The sequence below is a fragment of the Cnephaeus nilssonii genome (genome assembly GCF_951640355.1).
Source record: "Cnephaeus nilssonii genome assembly, chromosome: 13".
In the NCBI taxonomy this organism is placed as follows: Eukaryota; Metazoa; Chordata; class Mammalia; order Chiroptera; family Vespertilionidae; genus Cnephaeus; species Cnephaeus nilssonii.
Genome location: NC_137084.1, coordinates 47064988 through 47092040, shown reverse-complemented (window position 1 = coordinate 47092040; position 27053 = coordinate 47064988). Strand labels below are relative to the sequence as shown.

Sequence of the window (27053 nt, the reverse complement as noted above, 5' to 3'; positions counted from 1 at the left end):
TTCCCCGCATGCGCGGGATCCCGGATGCGGACCCAGTTGGTGGAAAGCGCGCGGGGCGGCAGCAATGGCGGCGCTCGGTATTGCGACGAGTGGTGGCCATTGGTTTTCGGCTTTGGCGCTCGGGGTGACTCTTCTCAAATGCCTTCTCATCCCCACCTAGTAAGGGACCCGCTGGGCCAGGGGCTGGGCAAGGAGGCCCGCGGTCGGCCAGGGCGGGAGAGAGAAGTGTGGATGAGTCCAGGAAAGGGAGCTTGGAAGTGGTGTAGTCGCCGCTTCGTCTTGGCTAAGCTCCCCATTCTACCTATCGATTGTTACTTAACCTTATAACTAACTAGATCTTAGCCCTGGAAGTCTGGGTTCAGGCCAGGCGTTCTCTTGAAAGTTTTCTGAGCCTCAGGGTCCTTCCTCCTCCCGAACATGCAAAATAAGAACACCCACCTCCCCTCTTCGCTCAGCGGGTGTTTATCAGCTTCCTGCAGTGCTAGGCACTGTTCTCAGCCCTGGAGATGCAGGGAGAGGAAGGCATTTCCCGTCCTTGCCTGGCGGAGTTGGTGGGCACAGATAGACAAGCACAGAGGTGTAAGGTTGTGACTACCGGACAAGTGTTTACAACGCTTTTAGGAAGTGATGTTTGAGGTAAAATCAGAAGAATGGAAAAGAAGAAGCAATGTGAAAAGCTGCTCAGACATAGGAAAGAGCAACTTCAAAGGCCCTGGGGTAGGAAAGAACAGAGTGGTCATTGTGGCTCAAGAGCAGTAAATGAGGAGGGGAGAGGTACGGGATGAGGTAGGCAGGGTCAGATAACAGGGTTAGACTATAGTGTAAAAATGGATGCAAGGCCCTGGCCGGTGGCTCAGTGGGTTGGTCCCTGCCCCAGAAGGTCTCACGTACCAGGGTACCTACCTCTGTTGCAGGTTCAATCCCACCCCAGTTAGGGTGCATGGAGGAGGCAACCAATCAGTCTCTCTCTCTCTCTCTCTCTTTTCTTCCTCCCTCCCTCTTTTCCACTCTCTCTAAAAATCTATGGAAAAATATCTTTGGGTAAGGATTTAAAAAAAAAGAAAAAAAGATGTATGACCAAGACTGAGAGGGAGGAAACCAGTCAGAAAGCAACCACCAAGTGGTAATGTGTATACAATGGGTACTCAATATTTATTAATATTGGCTCCCATCTTCTCTTCATCCCTCCTAACTCCTCTCCCTTGACTTTTCCCATCATTTCTTTTTTCCCTCCCTCCCCTGTTTAGGGTTTGTTTATTGGTATCCTTTGGTTCAAGTTCTTGATGACTTCTTGTTGATTTGAGTAGGGAAGAGCTGTATGTGCAGAATGTGTATCTATGCTGATGCGTATATGTAATTACATAAGCAGTGAGATGTAGATGTAGATTTAGCAAAGTGACTTAACAGGGACTTGGGGAAAGAAGGGGTTGATCACTTGGGTTTTCTGCATAACTGGAAGCAGATGAACATCTTTACATTTTAAAAGCAAATTGGAAAAATCTGAAATGTAGGAAATTCCTTTCAAATCAGAGTGAAAGAGATTTTTTTTTAAACTGTAGGTTTGTGCATATAAGGTGATGTTTCTTACTTTGCTACCTCGGCCTAGAAATGTGTCTTTTAGGATTGTTATCTTGAATACTGCTCTTAGTACTGATCCAGGATTAAGAACATATATAATTGTAGTTGATACTCTGCTTCTCAAAATGGAAACCTCTGGGAAGTGAGGTGGAAGCTATAGGATAAATGCAAATCTATTCAGCAAATTGTATACTAACTGCTTGAGGCACTAGAGGCAAAGACAAAATGGATATGGCCCCTAACCCTATATAGGGTTTAGTCTAGTAAGGATAACAGTCCCAGAAACAAACCATTGCAAATATGTAATTGCATAATTATACTTGTGTTAAGTGTTATGAAGGAAAATAATAGGATCCTATAAGGGGTCTAACAAGAAGGACTTACTTTAGATTGAGTGTCTGGAAGGGCTCTGAAAACTGACATAATTGGAGGCCTGAAGACACAACCAGCACATATGTATGCATTTCTATTGAATATATATAAATGGAATTGCTAAGTCATCAGGTCAGTTTTGAATTGTGATTTTTTTTTAAATTCTTTTGAATTGTGATTTTGAAGAATCTATAAGAAATTCTGGTGACATTGTCAGCAGGAAGTTGGAGATGTGTGTCTCTATAATTTAGGAAAGAGACCAAGGTTTTATATTGTGATCTGGGAGTCATCATTATATAGTTGATAATGGAAGCTATAAGTGTGAATAAGATTGTCTAGTAAGTTGCATAAAAAGAGGACCAAAAACTGAACCTAGGAGAACACCCATACTTATTCATCAATAATATTCATCAGTTTGGTGAATATTGGGATGGAAAGTACTGAAAGAGACTTAGAAGGAGTTGTCTAGGAAACTCAGGAAAGGACTGTCACTGTGGAAAGTTTGTGTAAAACATTGGAAAATGTAAATCAGGTTTTGCTGCAGAACTCATTGTTGACTTTGGTGAGTGGTTGATTCAACAAGAATGTATTGAGCCCATCCATGTATCAAGTGCTGTTCTAGATATGGAAAGGAGGTACAGCAGTGGACCAAAAAAAATTTTTTTTAAATTGTGCTACAGAGGGGAGAAGGGTTGCAGAACATGCCACTCCAAATTATGCCTGTTTGGTATAAGACTTTTTTTAGACTGATTATTTTGAGGAACTGCAGACACAGGAGAAGGTCTGAAAACAGAGTAGAAGTTACCCTTTTGTAGGAGAAAGGGGGGCCTGTACTAGAAACAGAGCTATTACTGAAATCACTTTTTCACCTGAAAGACATATCTGCCTGGCTGGGCAACCTTCGTTTACCATACACTTCTCACCTTCCCATAAATTGCCTTTTTCCCTTTGAAGACCCAGACCCCTATCCTTTTACTTAGCTCAGAATGGTATATAAACTTCAATCACCTGGTGCCTTTGAGTGCCATATCTTTTGAGGCTCCTATACATACCTCAATGATTACAATTGGCTTTTCTTTTTGTCCTGCTAATCTGTCTTATGTCAATTTCATTCTTAGACCCGCCACAGAACCTAGGTTATAAGGGGAAATTTTTCTTCCCCTACAGGGAGATGCTTGACTATATTTATACATAGTAAGGGGGGAAACTGAACAGGGAGATTCTGGAGATGTGAGAAAGGCAAAACTGAACAGGGAGGTTCTGGAGATGTGGGAAAGGCAAAACAGGAGCCTTTCCCCATCTTCCCTGTCTGATGAACTGCTCATCATTGAAAATCTATCCAGCCTGTATGTGAGGCTTTTTCCAGATAATGAATCTTGTTAGAATTAGTTTTTAATAAGAATAAGTCACCTCTGAACAAACAGGCTGAGGGCCTTCCTTAAGAAAATGTATGGGCCGAAACCGGTTTGGCTCAGTGGATAGAGCGTCGGCCTGTGGACTCAAGGGTCCCAGGTTCGATTCCGGTCAAGGGCATGTACCTTGGTTGCAGGCACATCCCCAGTAGGGGGTGTGCAAGAGGCAGCTGATCGATGTTTCTCTCTCATCGATGTTTCTAACTCTCTATCCCTCTCTCTTCCTCTCTGTAAAAAATCAATAAAATATATATTTTTTAAAAAGAATATTTAAAAAAAAAGAAAAGAAAATGTATGGGTCAGCCCCTTAGATAACTCTGAGAACCTTTTCATTTAATTGTAGTTTCCCCATCTTTTTCAAAAGGTCTGGCCTCCAGATAAGGAGGGTGTTTCAGGATTATTATAATACCTCTTTGTGTCTTTAAAGAATAGTGAGTTGTGACTGTGTAGGGGTGTTGATCCATGTAAAAGCATAATATTAGAAATGTGAAATTGATAATTGACAAAATTTTATTTTATTCATCTGATTGTTTTGACTAGTCATTCCACAGATTTTGAAGTACACCGAAACTGGCTAGCTATCACTCACAGTTTGCCAGTATCACAGTGGTATTATGAGGTAAGTTTCGATTTTTACCGTTTTTGGTTTGTGTGTTTTTTTCAAGATATGTGAAATCATAAAGTATTATTGATATTAAAACAGTTTTCCATGTCATCATAGGTCAAATAAATCTTTATAAAAAGTGGGTTCTTTGCTCAGTTTTTCTGCCCTCTGGCACTGTTAGGGAATCCCTTTACTTCAAAATGTATTTACCAAACTATAAATTGGTAATTATAATATTTGCAACACCCTTTTTGAAAGCACATTGGATTGGGAAAGAGGAAAAATTGGGCTCTAGGCCTGGCTCTGCCACAGCATAGAAAGTGTATTTCATTTGAAAGTGTATTGTATTTCTTTGAGCCTTAGTTTCTCATCTGGCAAGTAAGGATTTGGAATGAATTATTTCTACAATCCTGTCTTTCCCTAATATTTTGCAACTAGAGACCCGGTGCACGAAATTTGTGCATGGGGGAGGGGTTGTCCCTCAGCCCAGCCTGCACCCTCTCCAATCTGGGACCCCTTGAGGGATGTCCAACCGCCCATTTAGGCCCGATCCCAACATCCCTCTCACAATCCAGGACTGCTGGCTCCAAACCGCTCACCTGCCTCTGCCTGATTGCCCCTAACAGCTTCTGCCTGCCAGCCTGATCACCCCCTAACCACTCCCCTGCCAGCCTGATTGACGCCTAACTGCTCCCCAGCCGGCCCAATTGCTGCCCTCCCCTGCTGGCCTGGTCACCCCTAACTGCCCTCCCCTGCCAGTCTGGTCATCCCTAACTGTCCTCCCCTGCAGGCCTGGTCACCCCCAATTACCCTCCCCTGCTGGTCCGGTCACCCTTAACTGCCCTCCCCTGCTAGCCTGATCACCCCTAACTGCCCTCCCCTGCAAGCCTGCCCCCCACCCAACTGTCCTCCCCTGCAGGCCTGGTCCCCCCCAACTGCCCTCCCCTGAGGGCCTGGGTCCCCGCCCCAACTGTCCTCCCCTGCAGGCCTGGCCCCCCCCCCCCAACTGCCCTCCCCTGCAGGCCTGGTCCCCCCCCCCCCCAACTGCCCTCTCCTGCTGGCCTGGTCTCCCCAACTACCCTCCTCTGCTGGCCTGGTTCCCCCCAACAGTCCTCTCCTGCAGGCCTGGTCCCCCCCTAACTGCCCTCCCCTGCAGGCCTGGTCCCCCACAACTGCCCTCCCCTGCAGGCCTGGTCCCCCACAACTGCCCTCCCCTGCAGGCCTGAGTCCCCCCCAACTATCCTCCCCTGCAGGCCTGGTCCCCTCCCAACTCCCCTCCCCTGCAGGCCTGGTCCCCCCAACTGCCCTCCCCTGCTCTCCTGGTCCCCCCCCGCAACTGCCCTTCCCTGCTGGCCTGGCCTGCCCCAACTGCAACTGCTCTCCTCTGCTGGCCTGGTCACCCCCAACTGCCCTCCTCTGCTGGCCTGGTCACACATAACTGCCCACAACTGCCCTCCCCTGCTGGCCATCTTGTGGTGGCCATCTTGTGTCCACATGGGGGCAGCCATCTTGTGTCTTGGAGTGATGGTCAATTTGCATATTATTCTTTTATTAGATAGGAGGATTTATGAGGAAAGAAATAATCAAATATGATGTGTAACATCTGGTAATAAACAAACCATTCTCTCCTGATGTTATTTATAAAAAACATGTCTGTAGTTTTATTTCTGGTATGAATTACTAAATTGTATATGATACTCACTTTACAAATAGGGAAATTGCATCTCTGAGACAGAACTTGAACCCAAGCTAGTGAGTCATTGGTTATGCCATAGCTCTCTTTTTTGTATAGATGAATAGAACTATGTCATAATCAAGTTTATTATTCCAAGGTTTTAGCTTAATTTCCTTTGCACTGTAGTTGACTAAGGAAATTGAAGATCAAACTTATGATACAAGTTTTGATGTTCTGTTAATATAGAAATTGTTCTATTTGTGTCATATTTTAAATGCAGTTGCATTTCATGTGCTTTTTTAAAAACCAGAGAATCTTTGTGTCCTCTTTGTTTATTCAGTTACTTAGGATATGTTCTATCTTCAATTTTTACTACAGGAAACTTCAGAGTGGACCTTAGATTACCCACCTTTTTTTGCATGGTTTGAGTATGCCCTGTCACATGTTGCCAAATATTTTGATCAAGAGATGCTGAATGTACATAATCTGAATTATGCCAGCTCAAAGACCTTACTTTTCCAGAGATTTTCTGTCATCTTTACAGATATACTCTTTGTGTATGCTGTGCATGAGTAAGTCTGAGAATATAATTTTGTGTGGAAAATATTGAAGAAATAATTATAATATTAACTTATAACTCTTTTGGGGGAAACAAAGTTCATATAATAGCAAATTTTAGAACAGTCCAAAACTGTGTTGTGTTTTAAACTGTACAATAAATCATTACAGTAAGCAGTGTCCCTGAATCCTGTGGAAGAAAACGGGGGAGAAGGTGAGGTTACAAGGCAGAGGTAGAACCATTATTGTGAGTGTTGTGAAAGGTTGTCTCAAGTAGAGTTTCAAGACCATTTCTCCTGTCCAAATGGCTCCATATGCTTTTCTTTCCTTCCTTGTAGCAGTCCCAATCCCCACCCGCACCCCCAAAGGCTTCTGTGACATACCCTTTTTTTTTTTTTCTCAGGAAGGAGAGGGGAGAGAGAGATAGAAACATCAGTGATGAAAGAGAATCATTGGTTGGCTGCCTCCTGCATGCCCCAAACTGGGGATCGAGCCCACAACCCAGGCATGTGCCCTGACTGGGAATCGAACCGTTACCTCCTGGTTCATAGGTCGACACTCAACTACTGAGCCACACCGGCCAGGTACCTTACCTATTCTTTACACAAATACATACAGCACACGTACACTCATGCACACATATGCATTATGCTAACCACCAATGGAATTTTCATCCTAGTAAACTCAAGAAATCATGGAATGCTTTTAATTATCATCTGAATTCTTTCCTTCATGTTATATTTTTTTATGTTTTGTATCTTTTACCTATAAATTAATTTTAAGTAGATAAATACACATATATAGAACATTCTGCACAATGACATCCAAGTGGTAAGTTTCTGGTTAATGTTGGTTTCTATTCTGTCATAATATTTAGGCCTGCTGGTATGACTGTGACAGAGCAGTAACTGGTGTCCATTCATTGACCCTTGTCATAACTAGCTCATTTCAGCCTTCTAGACTGAACCCTCACTCACCCCATTCAAGAAAGAGTCTCTTGGGAATGTTTAACCTCTGCTTATTCTCATAGAGTAACTCCTGTGTGACACCCTAATTTTCAATCTGTTTATGTCCTGGCAAGCATTGAAAGGGAAGGTGATTAGTAATTCACTGCCTTTAACTCAAAATGTTTGAATTCAAGCTCCCAGGGAAAATATGTGCAGGCAGAAAGAGAGAGTGAGTCAAGTTCAAGTCCATTTGCAATGCAGAAAGAGCAGTTAAGTAAGATAAAAATTGTTGAAATCTATGTGCCAGTTCCCAGAACCAGGCATAATGTGTAGATTAGTCACTTAATTTTCTGAATTACCCTATAAGGTTACTATCTCTTTTTATGAGGAAACAGGCTCCTTGGGGGCAAAGCAGGCATCTGTTGCTATTCTTTAATTGCATTTTTATTATGTCTATACTTTTTTGTTTTAGATTTCTTTGTTTTTAGAACATGCCAATATTCAAATGAACCAGATTTTAAAAAGAATTAAATAGAGCCTGGCCGGTGTGACTCAGCAATTGAGCGTCAACCTATGAACCAGCAGGTCACGGTTTGATTCCTGGCCGGGGCACATGCCCGGGTTGCGGGCTCGATCAAGGCATGCAGGAGGCAGCCAATCAATGATTCTCATTGATTTTCTATCTCTCTTTCCTTCTCCCTTCCTCTGTGAAATCAATAAAATATATTTTTAAATATATTTTTAATAGAATAATACACCCTCATTGTCAAAATTTTGGAAAGCAGAAAAGCACATAAATACACACAATGTACAAATGACCTGTAGTCTTCCACTTACAGCTATCATTATCAACAATTTGGTGTTTATTATTTCAGCCTCTTTTCTCTGTCCGAATATAATTTTTAGAAAATAATGGGATCAGCTGATATTATCACTTAATATGTATATCACTACCTTTGAATGACATACTTTTTACATAAGGGTTTTAAAATTAGTTGGACAATCAGGAGCTGCGAGTTTCTGGCTCTATTTTTTATTTCCCTATGCCACCCCCTCCCAAACTCTTGAAGCTCTATTCTTCATCTGGCTGGTATGAAGATATATAATTTAGAGTGCTATGTCATAATGGTCTGCATATTAGTCCTTGCCTGATGATGTTTTTTACTGATTTTAGAAAGGGAAAGAGAGAGAGAGACAGAGAGAGGTATGAGAGAAACATTGATTGGTTGCCATTCATATGTGCCTCAACCGGGGATCAAACCCACAACATAAGTATGTGCCCTGACCAGGAATTCAACCGGCAACCTTTCGGTGCACAGGATGACACTCTAACCAACAGAAATGCACCAGCCAGGGCCTGGTCTGCAGTTTTTACTCTCAAGGACTGAAAAAGTGTGTGTTCTCTCAATTTTCAAACTTGTTACTTTTGGGGGTTTGGTGGCTGGTTTTTCTTTTATGTTTTCATTATTATTATTATTATTATTAAATATAAAGACTTTGTTTCAAATCAGCATAGCTGAGAAAGACAGGGAACTACCCCTGAGGGATTTGTTTCCACTATCACCCTTTAAGGCAGTCAAAATGGCATGGACAGTTTTATTAGCAATGGCTAATGAAATGTACCAGAATGTAACAGTGTACTCTATGGAAGTATTGTGATGTTCTAATGAAGATCAAAGTTGTTTCTGATTCTTTTCTGGTATTTCAATGTAGGTGCTGTAAATGCATTGATGGGAAAAAAGCAGGTAAAGAACTTACAGAGAAGCCAAAGTTTATTCTGTCAGTATTACTGCTGTGGAACTTTGGGCTGTTAATTGTGGACCGTATCCTTGACATTTTATGTACTATTCCCTTATTTATTCTGTTATATATTAATTATAAGATTAATTCTTTTTATAATGTTGATTCTGAAACTTAAGCTGCTTTTGGAAAATGGGTGTGAGGTGGATTAGTGGGTTCCCAAAACTTTAGTCTGTGCCCAACTTTACCAAGCTCTGGTGGTTACAGCACTTTGTCCTTGAAAATTTAGTGGAGATATGTGAGAACCAATTAAACTAAAAGGAAAGCAATATACTAGGATTTGTTAACTCTTTAGATTAATCTAATACATAGTTATTAAACAGTATTGTAATACATTAGTCTAATACCTTTTATAGGAAACAGCATGTCATAGTGTTACATATGGGAACAGACAGGCCTTCATGCTTTCTGCCACCTTGGCTTACCACATATTAACGGGCAAAGTTCTGAAATCCTAATAATAGAAGCCTAATTTTTATAGTTTTCATAGAAGTAGCCTAGTGTGGAGGAAAACACCCAGACTTTGGTTCAAATATGATCTAGACTCAAATCCTAGTTATGTCATCACAGTAGCTTTAGGCCATGAGTAGATTAATGTTTCTGAGCTCAGACTACCTTACAGGTTCATTGTGAGGCTTAGTAAATAAGATTGTATATGTACTATAAACTGGGGTGCTGCCTGCTGGTGGCCTTCACTAGCTGTTAGATCCCTTCCTTTCTCGTCCCTAATTCTAAAAAATAAAACATTTTTCCCCTTAGCTGCTAGATCTTTAAGGTAGAAAAAACATGGGAAAGTTCTTGTTTTTTCTTAAATATAAATCTTAATTTAAGAGCTTGTCCAGGGTTTGACTTGTTTATAGAAACACATTTATGAGAAGTCCAATCCAGTAGTAATATTTTTGTCTTTAATTTATCTATTAAGAAAGCATTTTTAGTTTTTAAACTCAGTCTGCTGGCAAGGTTCATTATGAATTTGGTATCCTTTGTTGTCTTTCCTTGACCTAATTTCAGATATCCATTTCCAATACAATGGTTTTTTAATGGGATTAATGCTACTTTCCATTGCACGATTATTTCAGGTAAACCAAATAGGCTAATTAGATTTTTCCCCTTTAAGTTTGCTTTTTAATAGAGGCAATAGTATAGTGAGTGATGGGTCAATTTATTTGACCAACTGTTTTGAGTTACCAACAACTTTTATTGAGTATTTTTCACAAATTTCATCTTCTCTTTTGACAGTTTTCTTCATTTTACAGATGAGAAAACTGTATTCTTAAAAACTTGTTAGAATATGACAGTCCTGAAGTGAATTGAGTTTCTACATTTGGTTGGGATCATGTACCTAGGAATGAAATCTTCAGCAGTTTTAAAAATGTAATAACAATTATGGTGGGGCTTTACCATCAGAAGCATGTGGTATAGTGTAACGGAGGGTATAGGATTTGGAATCAGAAAACCTGAGTTGAAATCCTGACTAACCCTAATATGCTGTGTGACTCACACAGGGATTACCAAATGCCTCAACTACTTCAGATTAGGTGCATTATATGTAATATCTTCTTGAACAAACCTTGCAACTTGACAACAGATAGGCCTTCATGCTTCTGTGAGGTTGTTATAATTATTAGTCTCCTTTTTATAGAGAGAGAAATCAGAAATTCACATTTTTGGGCATCCCTCTGTACACTGAATCAGAATCTCTGGGGATTGTGGTTTAGGACTCTCCAGGGAATTTTTATAAACGGTTAGGTTTGGGGACCATTAACCCAACACGAGTCATAACCCTCTCAGCCTCAGTTTTCTCCTTCATAAAATGAAATTTACCCTTTGTTACATTTTTAATTGTAAAATGGGGTTAACTACCTCACATGGACTTTGGAAAGATCACATTTGATAATCTTTTTTAAAGTTACTTGTCAACTATTAATATCTGGATTAAGTGTGTGTGTTTTTAATCCATAAAAAGCCACAAAGTACGTAGAACATAATTGGTGTTCAGTGGATGATTGTTGAATAGTTGTTGAACAAATTAAACTAAAGTTTAGCTATAGAACCAGCAAGACCTTCTCTGAATCGTAAATAAATTATAAAATTGATGAAGAGAGATCTGGAAGCATCTCATTCTTTTTCCTTATCATTCCCAACTCATCTATTCTAGACCACACCTGCCGAGACAGTGAGAGAAGGAACCTGGCCTTTCATGGTCCCTTTGACAGTTTCCTTTGCTGAACCCCAGGATATTATCTCATTTGATCCTTCCAAAATGCCTGTGAGGTAGGTAGAGTTCACACTTCTTTAGTTACAGTCAACTCGGTTTGTTTGTTTGTTTAATCAGAATACCGTTAGTTCTTTTAGGTAGTTTGTTAGGATCAAGTATTATCCTTGATGCCTTCAGCCTGATAGCACTATATTAAATTACCTGATCTATAGTATAAGAGTTAAATAATTTTTTGGTAGCATAGCATTATATTTATTCATTCATACTCTCGTCCCTAGCTCCTCTTCAGAAATCAACTACAGCTATTGTAACACTTTGTAAGGGTGGGAGAGGGGGGATAATTTAATTCTCTGGGTTTTACTTCCTTAGGGAAAATGTGTAGTGTGCTGTCAGGATGATGTATCCTGAACTTCAGCATCAAGCTTAGAACTTAATAAATATTTGTTGAAATAAGGAATTTATGAACCCACTAGACTCACTTTAAAAGCCAGCTAGAATTACTTGCCTGTATTCACCTTATGTTGCATGTAGAATATTTGCCTGAATTTTTTTAATTTACTTTAGAAAATTTAAATCTTATACATAAGTAGAGAAAATAGCTTAGTGATCTACACACACAAAAGATTAATTTGACCCCTGGGTCTGGGTGAAGCTGAATCCTGGGTCTGGGCAAGGCCGTGTGCCCCTGGATCCGGGTGAGGCTGGGTCCCGGGTCCGGGTGAGGCCACGCGACCCTGGGTCTGGGTGAGGCCACGCGCCCCTGGGTCCGGGGGAAGCTAGATCCCGGGTCCGGGTGAGGCCGTGTGCCCCTGGATCTGGGTGAGGCTGGGTCCCGGGCCCCGGTGAGGCCACGCGCCCCTGGGTCCGGGTAAGGCCACGCGCCCCTGGGTCCGGGTGAAGCTGGATCCCGGGTCCGGGTGAGGCCGTGTGCCCCTGGATCCGGGTGAGGCTGAGTCCCGGGTCCAGGTGAGGCCGCACATACCTAGGTCCGGGTGAGGCCACGCGCCCCTGGGTCTGGGAGAGGCCACGCGCCCCTGGGTCCGGGTGAGGCCGCGCGCCCCTGGGTCCGGATGAGGCCATGCGCCCCTGGGTCCGGGTGAAGCTGGATCCCGGGTCCAGGTGAGGCCATGTGCCCCTGGATCCGGGTGAGGCTGGGTCCCGGGCCTGGGTGAGGCCACGCGCCCCTGGGTCTGGGAGAGGCCATGCGCCCCTGGGTCCGGGTGAGGCCATGCGCCCCTGGGTCCGGGTGAAGCTGGATCCCGGGTCCGGGTGAGGCCGTGTGCCCCTGGATCCGGGTGAGGCTGGGTCCCGGGTCCTGGGGAAGCCGCGCGCACCTGGGTCCAGGTGAGGCCACGCACCCCCTGGGTCTGGGTGAGGCCACGTGCCCCTGGGTCTGGGTGAAGCCGTGCCCCTGGGTCCGGCCGAGACCAAACCAGAGGGAGTCGGACCTGCATTACCACCATTTGTCCACCATCCAGAGCTGAGGGGTCAGTGCCGACATGTACACATAAGGAACTGGTGGACATTGATATTGGGTCTCAAAAGAACTGTTGGTCCAGAAAGAAACTCACTACAGACTGATTCATTTGCCTGTCAGCATAACTATTATTGCTCGTCTCACATTCAGTTCATATAAGTATATCTCTAGTGACACATGATCTCGCTCATCTAGGGGAAATGATGAACAACATAGACTGATGAACAAGAACAGAACCAGAAACAAGGAGGCATCGATCAGACTATCGGGCCTCAGAGGGAGGATAGGGGAGGGTGGGGGGAGGGGGGAGAGATCAACCAAAGGACTTGTGTGCATGCATATGAGCCTAACCAATGGTTAAGTTCAACAGGGGGTTGGGGCATCCGTGGGGAGGGGTGTGGGATGGGAATGGGGGGATGAGGACAAATATGTGACACCTTAATCAATAAAGAAATTTAAAAAAAAAAAGATTAATTTGAAACCCATCTAAGACATATTTCTTTTCTTTTTTTCCATCTAAGACATATTTCATTTGTTAAGTATTTCAGAATAGATGTTTTAAAATACTTTTTTTTATTTAACACTTTATTTTCCTCACACTGCCTTATGATCTTGTATGCGACGCCTAGTTGTCTGAGATGGGGAAATTATAAAAGTCATGTACTCTTAATTTTCAACATTATGTTAGTTCATAAGAACAAAAAGGATTTGATATTAATATCTTTAAAAATATTTGTATTTTTAAAAAATGTGGTATAAAAGTACAACTTAAAGTTTACCAACTTATTCAATTTTAAGACAGTTCAGTAATGTTAAGTATATTCACATTTTTGTGCAACCATCTCTGGTGTTCTTTATTGTGTAGTAAATTTTATTTATTTAAATAAATTTTATATTTACAGAAAAGTTACAAAGAGAGTTCCTATACCCCCTGCCCATTTCCCCTAACATTACCATCTTATGTAACTATGGTATGGTTATTAAAACTAAGAAACCAATTTTAGTATATTCAGATTTCACCAGTTTTTCCACTAATGTCCTTTTTCTGTTCTAGGATCCAATCCAGGATACTACATTACTGCATTTAATTTACTCTGAATTTTAAAGTGATATTCCCTTTTAAATCTCCTAGAAAAGGCATATGGAAGGAGCACTTCTCTTTGCTGTTCTCCTACATTTCAAGCACATTTACCTCTACATAGCACCAGCTTATGGTATATATCTGCTACGATCTTACTGCTTCACTGCAAATAAACCAGGCAAGTTTTAGTGAGAATAGCAAAACCTCCTATATTTTATTTTGTCTTTACTTGGTGGCTTGCTTGGTAAGAGGGTCTTATGAAGCACATTGATCCTATAACCTCTTTATCCATTCTGACTTTTCTCTGCTCTTGCCACATAATAAAATTGGTGTACTGTCAGGATCCCTCCAGGTATACAACATGGTATAAGTTATGGTTTCCCATGCTCCTGGTTAATGAGAATGTTCCTTTTTTGTAGATGGGTCTGTTCGATGGAACAGTTTCAGCTTCGTCCGCCTTATTTCCCTGGGACTGATTGTTTTTCTAGTTTCTGCCCTTTCATTGGGTCCTTTTCTAGCCTTGGTAAGCCTTTCTCTTTTTTATAAAATAATACATGTTTTTTACTGTTGCTGTTGTCGTTTAGAAAAAATAATAAATTTAAAGTTATAAAATAGGCAAAACTAGTCTTTTCTTACCCCTCTTTAGTATGACTCCCCAAATATAGGGATGGTATTCCTTGAGTCATTTTTGTGCATATTCAATATCTGTATGTTTAACTATATGTCACACATAGTCGATCATCATTATTCATAGATTTTGTATCTGCTAGCTTGCCTACTTGCTAAAATTTATTTGTAACCCCAAAAATCAATACTTGAAGCACTTTCATAGTGATTCACTGACAGCATTCTAAAGTGCCTAGAATGTTAGAGATGTTCAACAAATATTTTTCCCTTCTTCCCTCACCCTAATTAATTAACTTTAATTCAACTAATTAGCTTTAATTCCTGCTAAAACTGGAGAGCACTACATTTTTTGTAAAGTCTTCCCTGCTCTCACCTTCTCTTCAGTAGAGTTGGATAAATTGCAGTCTTTCTCCTTTGCACCTCATAAATTCTTCCATTATTATACTTATAATATATTGGACTGGTGTTCAAAGTACTTTCACGTATCTTGTCCTACTGAACAGATGAGAAGGTTAAACAAAAGTGGTTCTGTGACCTGCTCAAGATCATAGTACTTACTTGAAGGAACAAAGACTGGAACTCAGACCTCATAACTTCCTACACATTGTGCCATAGACATAGTTCTCTTTTTGAATTTGGAAAAGATTGATCACTGTTTAATCTCTTTTCAACAGAGCCAGCTGCCTCAAGTCTTTTCCCGACTCTTCCCTTTCAAGCGGGGCCTCTGCCATGCATATTGGGCTCCAAACTTCTGGGCTTTGTACAATGCTTTGGACAAAGTGCTGTCTGTCATCGGTACGATAGCAAGCTTTCTTACTTAGACTCTGACTATTGAAAGGACTAGTCACATTGAGAAATGAAAAAACCTGTTTTGTGTTTTGAATGAGGTTGAACTGTTTGTTCTCCAGCCCTGCATTTCAGCTTTCAGAATGAACATGGGAGTGGTTCTAGGGACTGAGGCTTCGGTGCAGTAAACAGATTGCGCATCTTATAAAAGCTCTTTGTGGCAATGAGGTTGATGACCCTTTCCTTGAGGGGAAAAATAAAATATTTAGACATTTTTAAAAGGTAATTTTGCCTTAAGTAGAACATGAATAGTTAACCCTACTTTTAAACTTTAATATGGGATGAAGCAGGATTATGACTCTTAAGTATTAAACCAATAAGGAAATGATAGCCATGCATTTTAGTAAGAGATGAGAAGACATGGAAAACCTAGACTATATTTTTAAGTTTGGGTTGTGATGAAAAATAATTTATGCCTTGAGTTGATTTTACCAAAGATAAGTCACTTTGGAGTAACTCACAGTCTTCATTTGTGAATACAGCCTAGCTCAATAGGAAGTAGTAGGATTGAGAAAAGGTATGCAAACTTTTTCTGTAATGGGCCAAATAGTAAATATTTTAGGCTTTGCAGATCACATAGGTGTTTTGTTTGTTTGTTTGTTTACAACCTATAAAATGTAAAAATCATTCATAGCTTCAGGGCTGTGCAAAAACAGCTCACAGGCTGGATGTGGCCCCCCGGCTAGGGCTGGAGTTTACCAGCTCCTAATCTAGAATCCGATTACTTAGTTGGAGGCCCACCTGCATAAATTGCTGGCTGCGTGGCACCGGGCAAATCATTTGATTCCTCTAGTCTTGCTTTACTCCAATAAGGAGATAATAGTACTTTACCTATTTCCATGAAGCATGCTGTGTGAAACAAAGGCAGCAATAAAGAAATGCTAGGTTGTCAGTAACAGGAGCTTTGGAACCAGACCGAACTGGGATCATTTCTACCACCTATTAGTTGGTGGCTTTGGGCAAGTTACTCCGTTTCTGTGTGCCTCAGGGGCTAAAAGTAATGGCTGCAAATCTCTCGTCACATAAATGCTCAATGACTTGTACATGAGAAAATCAGCTTTATTTCTTGATTGAGAAGCTTTCTCAGATGAGTAAGTGAATTAGGAGTTAACTCTGCAAAGTGAGGAGCCATTCTAAGCAAAGTGAGTAGCATGTACCAAGGGACATAAGTGTTGAGAGTGGTATGTCAGTTCATTGTGGCCAAGTCACATTTAAGAAAATGGAGGATAGGCTGGAGAAGCAGGAAGCGGCTAGATCCTAGAAGACACTACACCATGCTTAGGAACATGAACTTTATACTGGAGGCAATGAAGGATTCAGAGCTGGGGTATGACATGGTCAGACCTGTATTTCAGAAAGTTTACTTCCTTCATTTTAGCAGAGAGAGCAGATTGTTGTTCGTGGTGCTTGTCAGCAGGATCCTGGTAAGGTGCACAAATTTCCCGTCCCAATGCAGACAGCTGCCTCAAATGGCATAATCTCAAGACCAGCAGCATTTTAGGTAGACTAGCACAGACCTGAGTTAATGAAATCTTAACTTTGAACTGGTTATAAGATTTCGTAGCTTATTTTTTCCTCAAGGAATTGTTTGGTAAAATCTGGTGTGCCATTGATCAAAACAAAATAAAACGTCTACTTACTGTGTAGGTTTAAAATTGAAACTTCTTGATCCCAACAAGATTCCTAAGGCCTCAATGACAAGTGGTTTGGTTCAGAAGTTCCAACACACAGTCCTTCCTTCAGTGACTCCCTTGGCCACCCTCATCTGCACTCTGATTGCCATATTGGTAAGAATTCACACATGGTACTCATTTCTTGAATTTCCTCTGCATTTCTTTTGTGTGGCTGGTTAAATTTCAACTTCCAGTTTGTTCAACCACAGCATGAATTCCATGGTCGTACCCCTGCTGCAGATTGAGGCATGTCTTAGCAATTCTTAGGTCCTTCCCAGAAGGAGGGATCTTTAGTAAAGCCTCTGTGAGAGAAAATCTCTGTGAGAGAGACTCTTAGACCATCTGTTCACCTTGGGATGAGGGCAAAGAGAAGCCCACGGAGAAAGAGGTGTGGGCCACGCTGTGGGGAGAGAGGAAGACGCTTGTAGTCCGGATAGCCCAGGTTTATGTTTGCACCCATGGCTAAATGATCCAAAATCCAAAGTTGTCTGGAATGCCTTGATATTGATGATGACGGAGTCAACATTTTTGTAATTTGACCTATAGGTTCAGTGACTATTAATTAACTAATTATGAAGATTTAATAAGGGTTATATTGGCCATCCTAGAACTTAGTTATTTCTTATTAATTTTGATGAATTCTATATATCTGAATGCCGTTTTTTTCTGAGTAGTTTTTATGTTAATTTTTGGTGGACTGTTCACAAAGTGATGAATTATCCCAGTTTAATGGAAAATAGTCTTTTGATCTACTGTTTTTCAGAGATGATGCAAATGCACCTGAACAGTGTTTCTGTAATGCCTATTTTAAATGATACTGAAGTTTTATCTTTGCCTGTTGTTTCTAGCCCTCTATTTTCTGTCTTTGGTTTAAACCCCAAGGGCCCAAAGGCTTTCTCCGGTGTCTGATCCTTTGTGCTTTGAGCTCCTTCATGTTTGGATGGCACGTCCATGAGAAAGCCATACTTCTAGCAATTCTCCCAATGAGGTAAGCAGGTATCTCAGTCAGTCAGCATTTCTGGAATATTTCACAGTGATATTATTGTTTTCTATTTGATCTGTCCCTTTTTGACATGTTCAGTGGGGTAGGCAAAGGCAAAGATGTATAGGAACAGGTTTATACTAGAAAAGGACAGGGATGCTTAACTTGGGATCCTTGCAACCTCTGAAGGGTCTGAGGTATGCAAAATTGTGCATATTGTTCCTAGATATTTTGGTGTAAGGGGTACTGTGGTGATTTAAGAACCATGAATAACACCAGACAGTTACATCTGGATATTGAGCAGCAGCACAGTATGAAAAAAGCATGGGCTTTGGAAATAAGGTCTACTGTTCCTTATTAAGTGTTGTTAGTTAAGGTAAGGATTGAGTCCATTATGCAATAATATCTAACATAGGTACAACATTCAGAGTTTTCAGACCTGTTATTTTTGGGGTTTTCATTTTCTTTTTGCATTCTTTCTTTTGAGCCTCACATAAACCTTTAAGATAATGAGGATAAATGACTATCATCCCCTATCTTAACATCTGCAAAAACTGGGGCTCACAGAGTTTAAATGACTTATTCAAAGTTACATAGCTAGCAAGTAGCAGAGTAGGACTAAAACCTGAATCTTATGATGCTGAATCTTATATTTTCACTGTGCCATGCTAAAAAGGTATTTTAAATGCAAGAGTGTCCATTTTATATATAATGTAAACCCAGGAGATGGATAGGTGGTAATAGAATTAGCGTGGGTTTTTTGTTTTGTTTTGTTTTTAATCCTGAGAGAAATCATTTAAGCTCTGAAAGAACATTAAGCAAATTTGTCAGGCCAGTATATGGCTTGTCAGTGTTCATTTAGCGACTTGGAATTTCCAAATTAAAAAATAGAGCAAAATTTCTAATGTCTTCAGTTAAAATTCCTACTGAACACCAGCAGGTGCCAGGCATTGTCTAAGAGAAGAGCTATGGGGTTGGAAATTAAATTCCCCAAGTTCTGTTTCCTGGCTACCCACCACTAGGCAGCTCCAATCCCACAATATCCCTTTCTTGGGAGCAGGCAATTACTCAAGGAAGCAAGATCCTTTTTTTTTTAATATTCCCCGATTCAATGTGATACATTCTTCTATCAATTGCTTGAAGTTTCCCATTAAAAAATTAATATTTGCAATTGAATTGGACTTGTAGCAAAGATTAGTATGTTGTATTATGCCAGTTCTAGAAGTGACAATAGATGCAATTTATTCAAACTATTTTCAAATGTAAGTTTCATTTGTTGTTTTAAGGAATTACTATGAGAATTTTTATTTTCAGCCTTCTGTCTGTGGAAAAAGCAGGCGATGCTTCAATTTTTCTGATTCTGACTACAACAGGACATTATTCCCTCTTCCCTCTGCTCTTCACTGCACCAGGTAAGCAGCTTCTTTTTATTTATTTATTTATTTATTTTTTATTTTATTTTTTTATTTTTTTAATTTCTTTATTGATTAAGGTATCACATATTTGTCCTCATCCCCCCCTTCCCATCCCACACCCCTCCCCACACATGCCCCCACCCCCCTGTTGTCCTTAACTGCTGGTTAGGCTCATATGCTTGCACACAAGTCCTTTGGTTGATCTCTCCCCTTTACCCCCACCCTTCCCTACCCTCCCCCTGAGGCCCGACAGTCTGATCCATGCCTCCTTGTTTCTGGGTCTGTTCTTGTTCAACAGTCTATGTTGTTCATTATTTCCCCTAGATGAGTGAGATCATGAAGCAGCTTCTTTTTAGAGCAGTAGGTTTGATAGCCAGGCCCTTTTTATCAGGGCCTAGAGATCAGTACTACCTGACTTAAACAACCTTAAAATCTCTTAGGAGGCAAGGGCTCACCCATTCTGTTAAGTAAAACCTGTCCCTAATTCTCAGTACCTTTAGATGTCACAGAAATGCACAATTAAGCTCAAAAAGCGTTATTAGCATTATATAGTTGTTTCAGTGTGTTTATATGGCCTAAAGTCTCATAAACCTTTCCCTTATCAACTAAATTATTGTCTGCTTTTTCTTTTCTTCTTTCAACAGAACTTCCCATTAAAATCCTACTCATGTTACTATTTAGCATCTATAGTATTTCCTCACTGAAGACTCTATTCAGGTAATCCAAAAAAGTACATTTAAAATTATATTTTCTCTTGTGAAATCTTTGCTCCTAAATGCACAATAAGCCTTTTAAAAACTTTTTACTAACAGTAATATAACATTATGAAAAATTAGTAAGTAAAGAGAGAAAATTCCCCATAAATCCCATCACTCTGACATGACAACATGGGTCATATCTATAGTATAGGGGGATATTTCAGGAGGGACTACCTAGCATAAATTAAAAACTTTTATAAGAACTAAAAAATGGAATGTAAAATATGCATTAAGAATAAAACCACATAAATACAGATGCATAAAACTAAAAGATGTAAAAATTCTTACATATCTTAGAATTATAGGTGGAATAGAATCATTGATGGAATGTTTTGCTTTTCTAAAATTTATGTAATGTTATCTGTATAATTTTTTTAAAGTTTGTTTATGGTTCATATCTGATTGTGTTCATAAAACTCTATATATTTAATTATATTAAAACTTATTTATAGCCATGTGACTCAGCAATTCCAGTCTTAGATATATACCCAAAAGAATTGAAAACAGGTACTCAGGCAGATACTTGTACACCAATGTTCATTATAGCTTTATTCACAGTAACCAAATTGTGGAAATAACCCAAGTGTCCATCAACAAATGAGTGGATAAACAAAATTTGTGTGTGTGTGTGTGTGTGTGTGTGAATATTATTCAGCCAGAAAGAGGAATGAAGTTCTGATATGTGCTACAATATGGATGAACCTTGAAAACTTAGGCCAAGTGAAATGAGCCAGACACAATAGGACAAATATTGTATGATTCCACTTATATGAAATATCTAAAATAGACAAATTCATAGAGACAGAAAGTAGATTAGTGATTATGGGAACAGGGGTGAGAGGTATTGGGAAGTTACTGCTTAATGTTTCCAGAGATCCTGTTTAGGGTGATGAAAATGTTTTGAAAGTAGATAGTGGTAATGGTTGTACAACTTTGTCAATATACTCAGTGCTACTGAATTGTATACTTTAAAATTGTAAAACTAAAATAGCAAATTTTATGTTATTTTACCAAAACAAAAAAGTTATATATTGTTTGCCCTATTCTTACTCTAATATAACAGCATCCAGCCCTCTTTTCTCTTCCAAATGCATAGCTAATTCTCTCTCAGACCTTCAGCTAAGTGACAGCCAAGGTAGATGATAATTGGGTACATTTGGATTGTTGAGATAATATAATGGTATGTCATTATCGTTTTTTTCTAAATGTGAAATTGGATGCACTCTTTTGACTTTGGCTTTGGCTGTACTTCACTTCAAGACAGCACAGATGGGAAGCTTTAGCTGAGAAATGTTTGCAAAACCAGAATGACTCATCTAAATCAAACCTTTCCTTTTTTCTTCAGGAAAGAAAAGCCTCTTTTTAATTGGATGGAAACTTTCTACCTCCTTGGCCTAGGGCCTCTGGAAGTCTTCTGTGAATTTGTATTCCCTTTCACCTCCTGGAAGCTGAAGTACTCCTTCCTCCCTTTGTTACTGACCTCAGCGTATTGTGCAGTGGGCATCACATATGCTTGGTTCAAACTGTATGTTTCAGTATTGACTGACCCTCCTGTCAGCAAGACAAAGAAACAATGAATAAAGGAACTGCTTGGATGTATTCCAAGCAATCATTTCATGGAAAATTAATCAGAACTTGAAGAAAGTTGCTGTTGGCATGAACCATTCAGTAGATCTGTTTGAGAACCATTCTCCAGACTTGGCCTTGCCTAGCCTAGCAACCTGATTGTCACCATGGTGAGAAGCCACTTGTCCTCCATAAGCAGTGAAATACATCCGAAACAAATCTTGCCTTTCCCTGTTAAAATTGTCAGATCATTCAGACTGCTGTGTTTGCTCCAGGCAAGCAGAGAGTCTGATCAACAGAATTGATGATTTGTAGCCTGTGATAATCATTGTCAGGCTATAAAGCATAATTAGAATCATGTGCCAAGGAAGATATAAATAAAATATAAAATACCATTTTATATTTCTACACAAAAACATTTTTGGATCATCACCTGCTCCTACACCTTCCTATTGGCATGCACACAAGCAGATGGTGTACTGTCCCCATTCTGTAAATGTTGTTTCAGATTTTTTTTTCATTGAAATTATACAATGACAATACTCACAAAGCTAGGTGGAATATTTAATGAATGATTTGGCCTGTCACCAGAGATTACAAACCATATCTACTCTTATATTGAGTTAAGGATATCCTGTACAGTTCATTTATTCTATCAGCAAGCACTACAATTTTGATAAAGCTGCCATTTCTCCAACTTTCCTCAACTGAGCAAACTTAAGTGGTTTAACAGCCTGGTCTTGTCCTCACCCTTCCTTCAGCATACTTCATACACACTTTTTATCCAGGGCCCCAGTTTGCCTCATGTCTGCTGCACATTCAAATTTAGCCAACATTTATCTGGCTGACTGTAGGAACTTGGACACATTTTTATTTATCCATTATCCCCTTTTAGAGGATCAGAGGGACTCCAAGATCATTGGCATCCTGGGATGCTAATCCAGCTATCCATCTCTTAAATTCACTCTGTTTTCCCAGGCTGCTTTTGAGTCTCATTGCAGAGATAAAGATGGGGATTTTGCCAAGGGTGTGGTGTTTGGGAGGAGCCCCTCAAGCCTATGTTCCTCACCACAGTGCCCTTTGCACCCTATGTCCCAGCTGATCTAACAACTCAAAGTTCCCAGTGTGCCATGCTATTTTGTACATTTGCTTTCTTTCAGTCATGCCCCTTACTCTTTCCTCTTTGCTGATTTTTCTACTCTGTCATCTGATTGTTGATACCTCAAGATTCAACTTAATTGCTATCATATCTATGAATATAAAGGTAGTACAGTGTAGTGATTAAGAATTGGGGCCCTGGAGTCAAACAGCCTGGTTTTAAATTCTGCCTCCATGATTTTTAAAAACCTGTAGCCATGCCCTAGCTGGTTTGGCCCAGAGGATAGAGCATCCGGGGGCACTTACCTCAGTGAGAGGCTCCTCCTTCACCCGTGCCCTGATCAGGGTGCGTGCTAGAGGCAACCAATCAATGTGTTTCTCTCGCATCGATGTTTCTTTCCCTCTCTCTTCCACTCTAAAAATCAATGGGAGCCCTATTTGGTTTGGCTTAGTGGGTAGAGCATCTGCCTGTGGACTGAAGGGTCCCGGGTTCAATTCCAGTAAAAGGGCACATTCATGGGTTGCAGGCTCGATCCCCAGTAGGGGGCATGCAGAAGGTAGCCAATCAGTGATTCTCATCATTGATGTTTCTATCCCTCTCTGAAATCAATAAAAATATAATTTAAAAAATAAAAATAAATGGGAAAATACCCTTGGGTGAGGGTTAAAAAAAAATCTGTAGCCAAGTTATTTAGCCATCCTTTGCCTCAATGTCCTCGTCTTTAAAATGATCACACAAAAATTTAGAACCATGCCTGGCACATATTAAGTGTTCAATAAATATCTTTTTTTTTTTTTAAGCTTACCGATTTCAGAGAGGGGAAGGGACAGAAGCAGCAATGTGCGAGAGGACATTGATCGGTTGCCTTCTCATCCGAGCCCCAACGGAGGGTCGAACCCACAACCTAGGCACGTGCTCTGAATGGGAATGGAACCCAAAACCCTTTGGTACTCGGGACAAAGCTCCAACCAAATGAGTCAAATCAACCAGGGCCAGGACAATATCTTCATATTTTTATGAGTCCTCTCCCTCTACCTTGTCTCCCCCTCCACCAGAATTGAGTACTCCCACCATGTGCTTCCAGGGGTCTACTACTATTAATGGCTGTAATTATTATGTGTCTGTTTTCCCGAGGAGACTAACAATTTGAGAGCAGAGACCACACTTGTTTTGATAGCTCCAGTTTTTGGCACAGTTGAAAAATGAAAACACACCACAAGGCCACAATTAAAATCTGAATGTTTATAGTACCAGCATCAACACAAGGGGCCCAGTGTAGTTCTTCACATCTTTGCCAATTGGTAAGCAAGCCAAAAAAAGAAAATTAGAAGATGAATTTGGATACATCTCAACAAGGCCAAATTTAATTATGCTTTGAAGGTTGTTACTGTGAATGTGATGTGATGTCAGAACTGGAAGAGCTCACCTGGTGCAGAGATTTCCAGAATGTTCTGCAGAGCCCTTAAAGTTCTCGAGAGTTGCCTCAGAGACTCTCGGCCCTGTCCCATCTTCTACCAAAGCAAATATGTGTTGATCTATTTCATATATTAAGCTTCATGTTTTTGTTTGGCTTAAGAGTTCAAAGCCCTAATATAGTCTTTAAAGCAATTCAACCCCTTATATTGCCAAGAGTGCAATGACTCCCAAGACAGGAATAGCTTGTTGGTGCCAGCACAGACTAGAACTCAGACTTCTGCCTACAGCCCAGGACTCTCCCAAGCAATATACTTTGTATATTTAAACTTTGCAGAGATGTGGGCAATTTTCAACAACAAATTGCTAGGTTTCAGCAATTACTAAATAGTATAGTTTACAAATATTTTGAAAACCTAGAATGTAGCAAAATCAAGAACAAGCCAAGGTTACTATCAAAATTTAAACAAGGTGTATAAACAAATCATTTTTTTTATCTGCTGTTTAATTTACATACAGTATACCAAAATCTCACAAGATAAAAGGAAAGTGGGAGGGACTTGGTATTCTTGGTCACTGTCTTTCCCCAGGGAAAGGCATAGAGCAGAACCAGAAGACAACTGCAGGGAAGATGAGCTGTCTTTCTAGACCAGCACTGGTATAGTTTTCCTTGTTAATGACTTCCACCTGGAAACTGCTCTGTGAAGGCTATGTGCATTTATAATCTTGGTATATGTTGTCAAATTCATCATAGAAGTTGCACCAGTTTATGTTCCCCAGGCAAGGAATGATGTCTCTTTCCCCACAAACTTGCCTACCTAGTGAGTGTGTCATTAGTATTTTAGGTCTTTGCCAATGATGTCTCAAGGTAATTTTCATTTGCATTTCTCTTATGAGAGATATTAGAGTCTTTTCCTATGTTTAAGAGCCATTTGTACTTTTTCTTCTGAAAACTGCTTATGCTCTTTATCACTTTTTCTATTAAATTTCTTATTTATTTGGAGGTTGAAATCTATTTTCAAAAAGTTACTCTGCTGAGAATTACCTGGGAGCAAGGTTATGGAATGTGGAAGAAGAGTGGTGGCAGTGTGATGGAAAAGCAGATGGATTTGGAATTGGAATTGACAGTAGTTGGAAAGGGATTAGATATAGGGCTTGAGGGTAAGCAAAGAATCATAGATGATCCCTGTATTCAGGTGTTGCATCTGAATGGATGGTGGCACCATTTACTGAGGTGGGGAAATGCATAGAAGTGGTATCAAGAGCTTTGTGTTGGAAACTGTAAAATTCTTTAAAAAAAACAAATTTAGGACCTTGCTTTGGAAAGATTTTTTTAAAGACACGAAATAAACCATAAAGAAAATGATTAGATAGATAAATGTTACTACATCAGAACTTTAACTTCTGTGTAACAGAAGACCTTATAAATAAAGTTAAAAGACAAGCAACAGATGGGGGAGTATTTTGTAACATATATAACAGACAAAGGATTTCTATTACTTCACATTAAAAATTCCTACAAATAATTTAGAAAAAGACAACCCTAAAGAAAATAAGCAAAGTATATGACTAGGCAAACAGAAGGAAACCCAAATGGCAAATAACTGTAGAAAGAGATACTATTGCCTGGCCAGTGTGCCTCAGTGGTTGAGCAGCAACCCATGAACCAGGAGGTCCCTGGTTTGATTCCCAGTCAGGGCACATGCCCGGATTGCGGGCTGGATGTTTCCATCTCTCTATCCTTCTCCCTTCCTCTTTCTCTAATAAATAAAAACATTTTTTAAAAAAGAGAGATACAATTTTCACTAGATAATAGAGAAATGCAAATTATAACAACATTGAGATCCCATTTTTTACCATTGACAAAAACTAAAGTCTGACAATAGAAAATATTGCTACGTTCACATAAATTGTGGATAGAAATGGAAATTGGATCAGTTTCTTTATGGAGGAACTTGATATTACCTAGTAAAATTGAAAATGCATATATTCTGAAATTCAGCAATTCCAATACTAAACGAGATAATCTGTACAGAATTTGTACAGTTTTAAAACCACACACACACATCATGTTTTATGTTGTTTATCAATTCATCTATGAATGTGAATATATTAAAATGGACACTAATAATATATGGAATTAAGACCAAAGTTGCCTCTTGGAAGGAAGGAAAGAGAATGAGAATGAAGATTGAGATCAAAAGGAGTTTTAGCACTGTACTATTTTATTTACATATTTTTAAAGGAGAATATAGCCCTGCCAGCATGGCTTAGTGGTTGAGCATTAACCTATGAACCAGGAGGTCATGGTTACATTCCCAGTCAAGGCACATGCCCAAGTTGCGGGCTGAATTCCCAGTAGGGGACGTGCAGGAGGCAGCCAATCAATGATTCTCTTGCATCATTGATGTTTCTCTCTCCCTCTCTCTCTCTCCCCGACTTCCTCTCCGAAATCAATAAAAAAAATTTTTTTTATTTCAGAGAGAAAGGGAGAGAGAGAAACATCAATGATGAAAAAGAATCATTGATCTGCTGCCTCCTGCACACCCCCTACCGGGGATTGAGCCCACAACCTGGGAATGTGCCCTTGACCAGAATCGAATCCGGGACCCTTCAGTCCACAGGTCGATGCTTTATCCACTGAGCCAAACTGGCTAGGGCAATAAAAATATACTTAAAAAAAACTTTAAAGGAGAATATATACAAATGTTGTGTATATGTGTGTATTTTACATATATACATCAGGCAATAATACCTGAAGCAATACGCATAACCCATGGACACAGTAGCATGGGGAAGGCGTGGGGTGGGGTGGGAATTAGGTAGAGAGGGGCAAAAAGGGAGAAAATGGGAGACATTTGTAATACTGTCAACAATAAAAATAATTTAAATAAAGACCTGAAGCAAATACAACAAAATGTTATAGTGACAGAAATGTGGGTATTTTTAATA

At 40.1% G+C, this 27053-nt stretch overlaps 1 protein-coding gene across 6 annotated transcripts; it reads left to right on the top strand.

Moving 5' to 3' along the window:
• ALG8 (ALG8 alpha-1,3-glucosyltransferase) lies at positions 1-25930 on the top strand. Of its 6 annotated transcripts, none has more exons than XM_079787592.1 (13): positions 1-159; positions 3903-3981; positions 6020-6213; positions 8860-8969; positions 9958-10025; positions 13774-13900; positions 14142-14245; positions 15024-15144; positions 16884-16982; positions 17751-17856; positions 19165-19262; positions 19910-19982; positions 21369-25930. In XM_079787592.1, the coding sequence occupies exons 1-13, from the start codon at positions 65-67 to the stop codon at positions 21598-21600; spliced, it is 1506 nt and encodes a 501-aa protein (XP_079643718.1). In that variant the 5' UTR covers positions 1-64; the 3' UTR covers positions 21601-25930. The 6 variants fall into 6 exon arrangements, with proteins under 6 accessions (XP_079643718.1, XP_079643714.1, XP_079643719.1 ...); XM_079787588.1 differs by having other exon boundaries at positions 2-159; positions 16843-16982; positions 17717-17856; XM_079787591.1 differs by having other exon boundaries at positions 56-124; positions 16843-16982; positions 17717-17856.
• Positions 25931-27053: the final 1123 nt, after the last annotated feature.

What these genes read in the sequence shown, in the direction of transcription:
- ALG8 (XM_079787588.1), top strand. Translation starts at nt 65, where the DNA reads ATGGCGGCGCTCGGTATTGCGACGAGTGGTGGCCATTGGTTTTCGGCT. An exon ending in TGCCTTCTCATCCCCACCTA is followed by an intron (nt 160 to 3,902) that starts GTAAGGGACCCG and finishes TGTTTTGACTAG; the next exon opens with TCATTCCACAGATTTTGAAG. An exon ending in CAAAGTGCTGTCTGTCATCG is followed by an intron (nt 15,145 to 16,842) that starts GTACGATAGCAA and finishes CTTACTGTGTAG; the next exon opens with GTTTAAAATTGAAACTTCTT.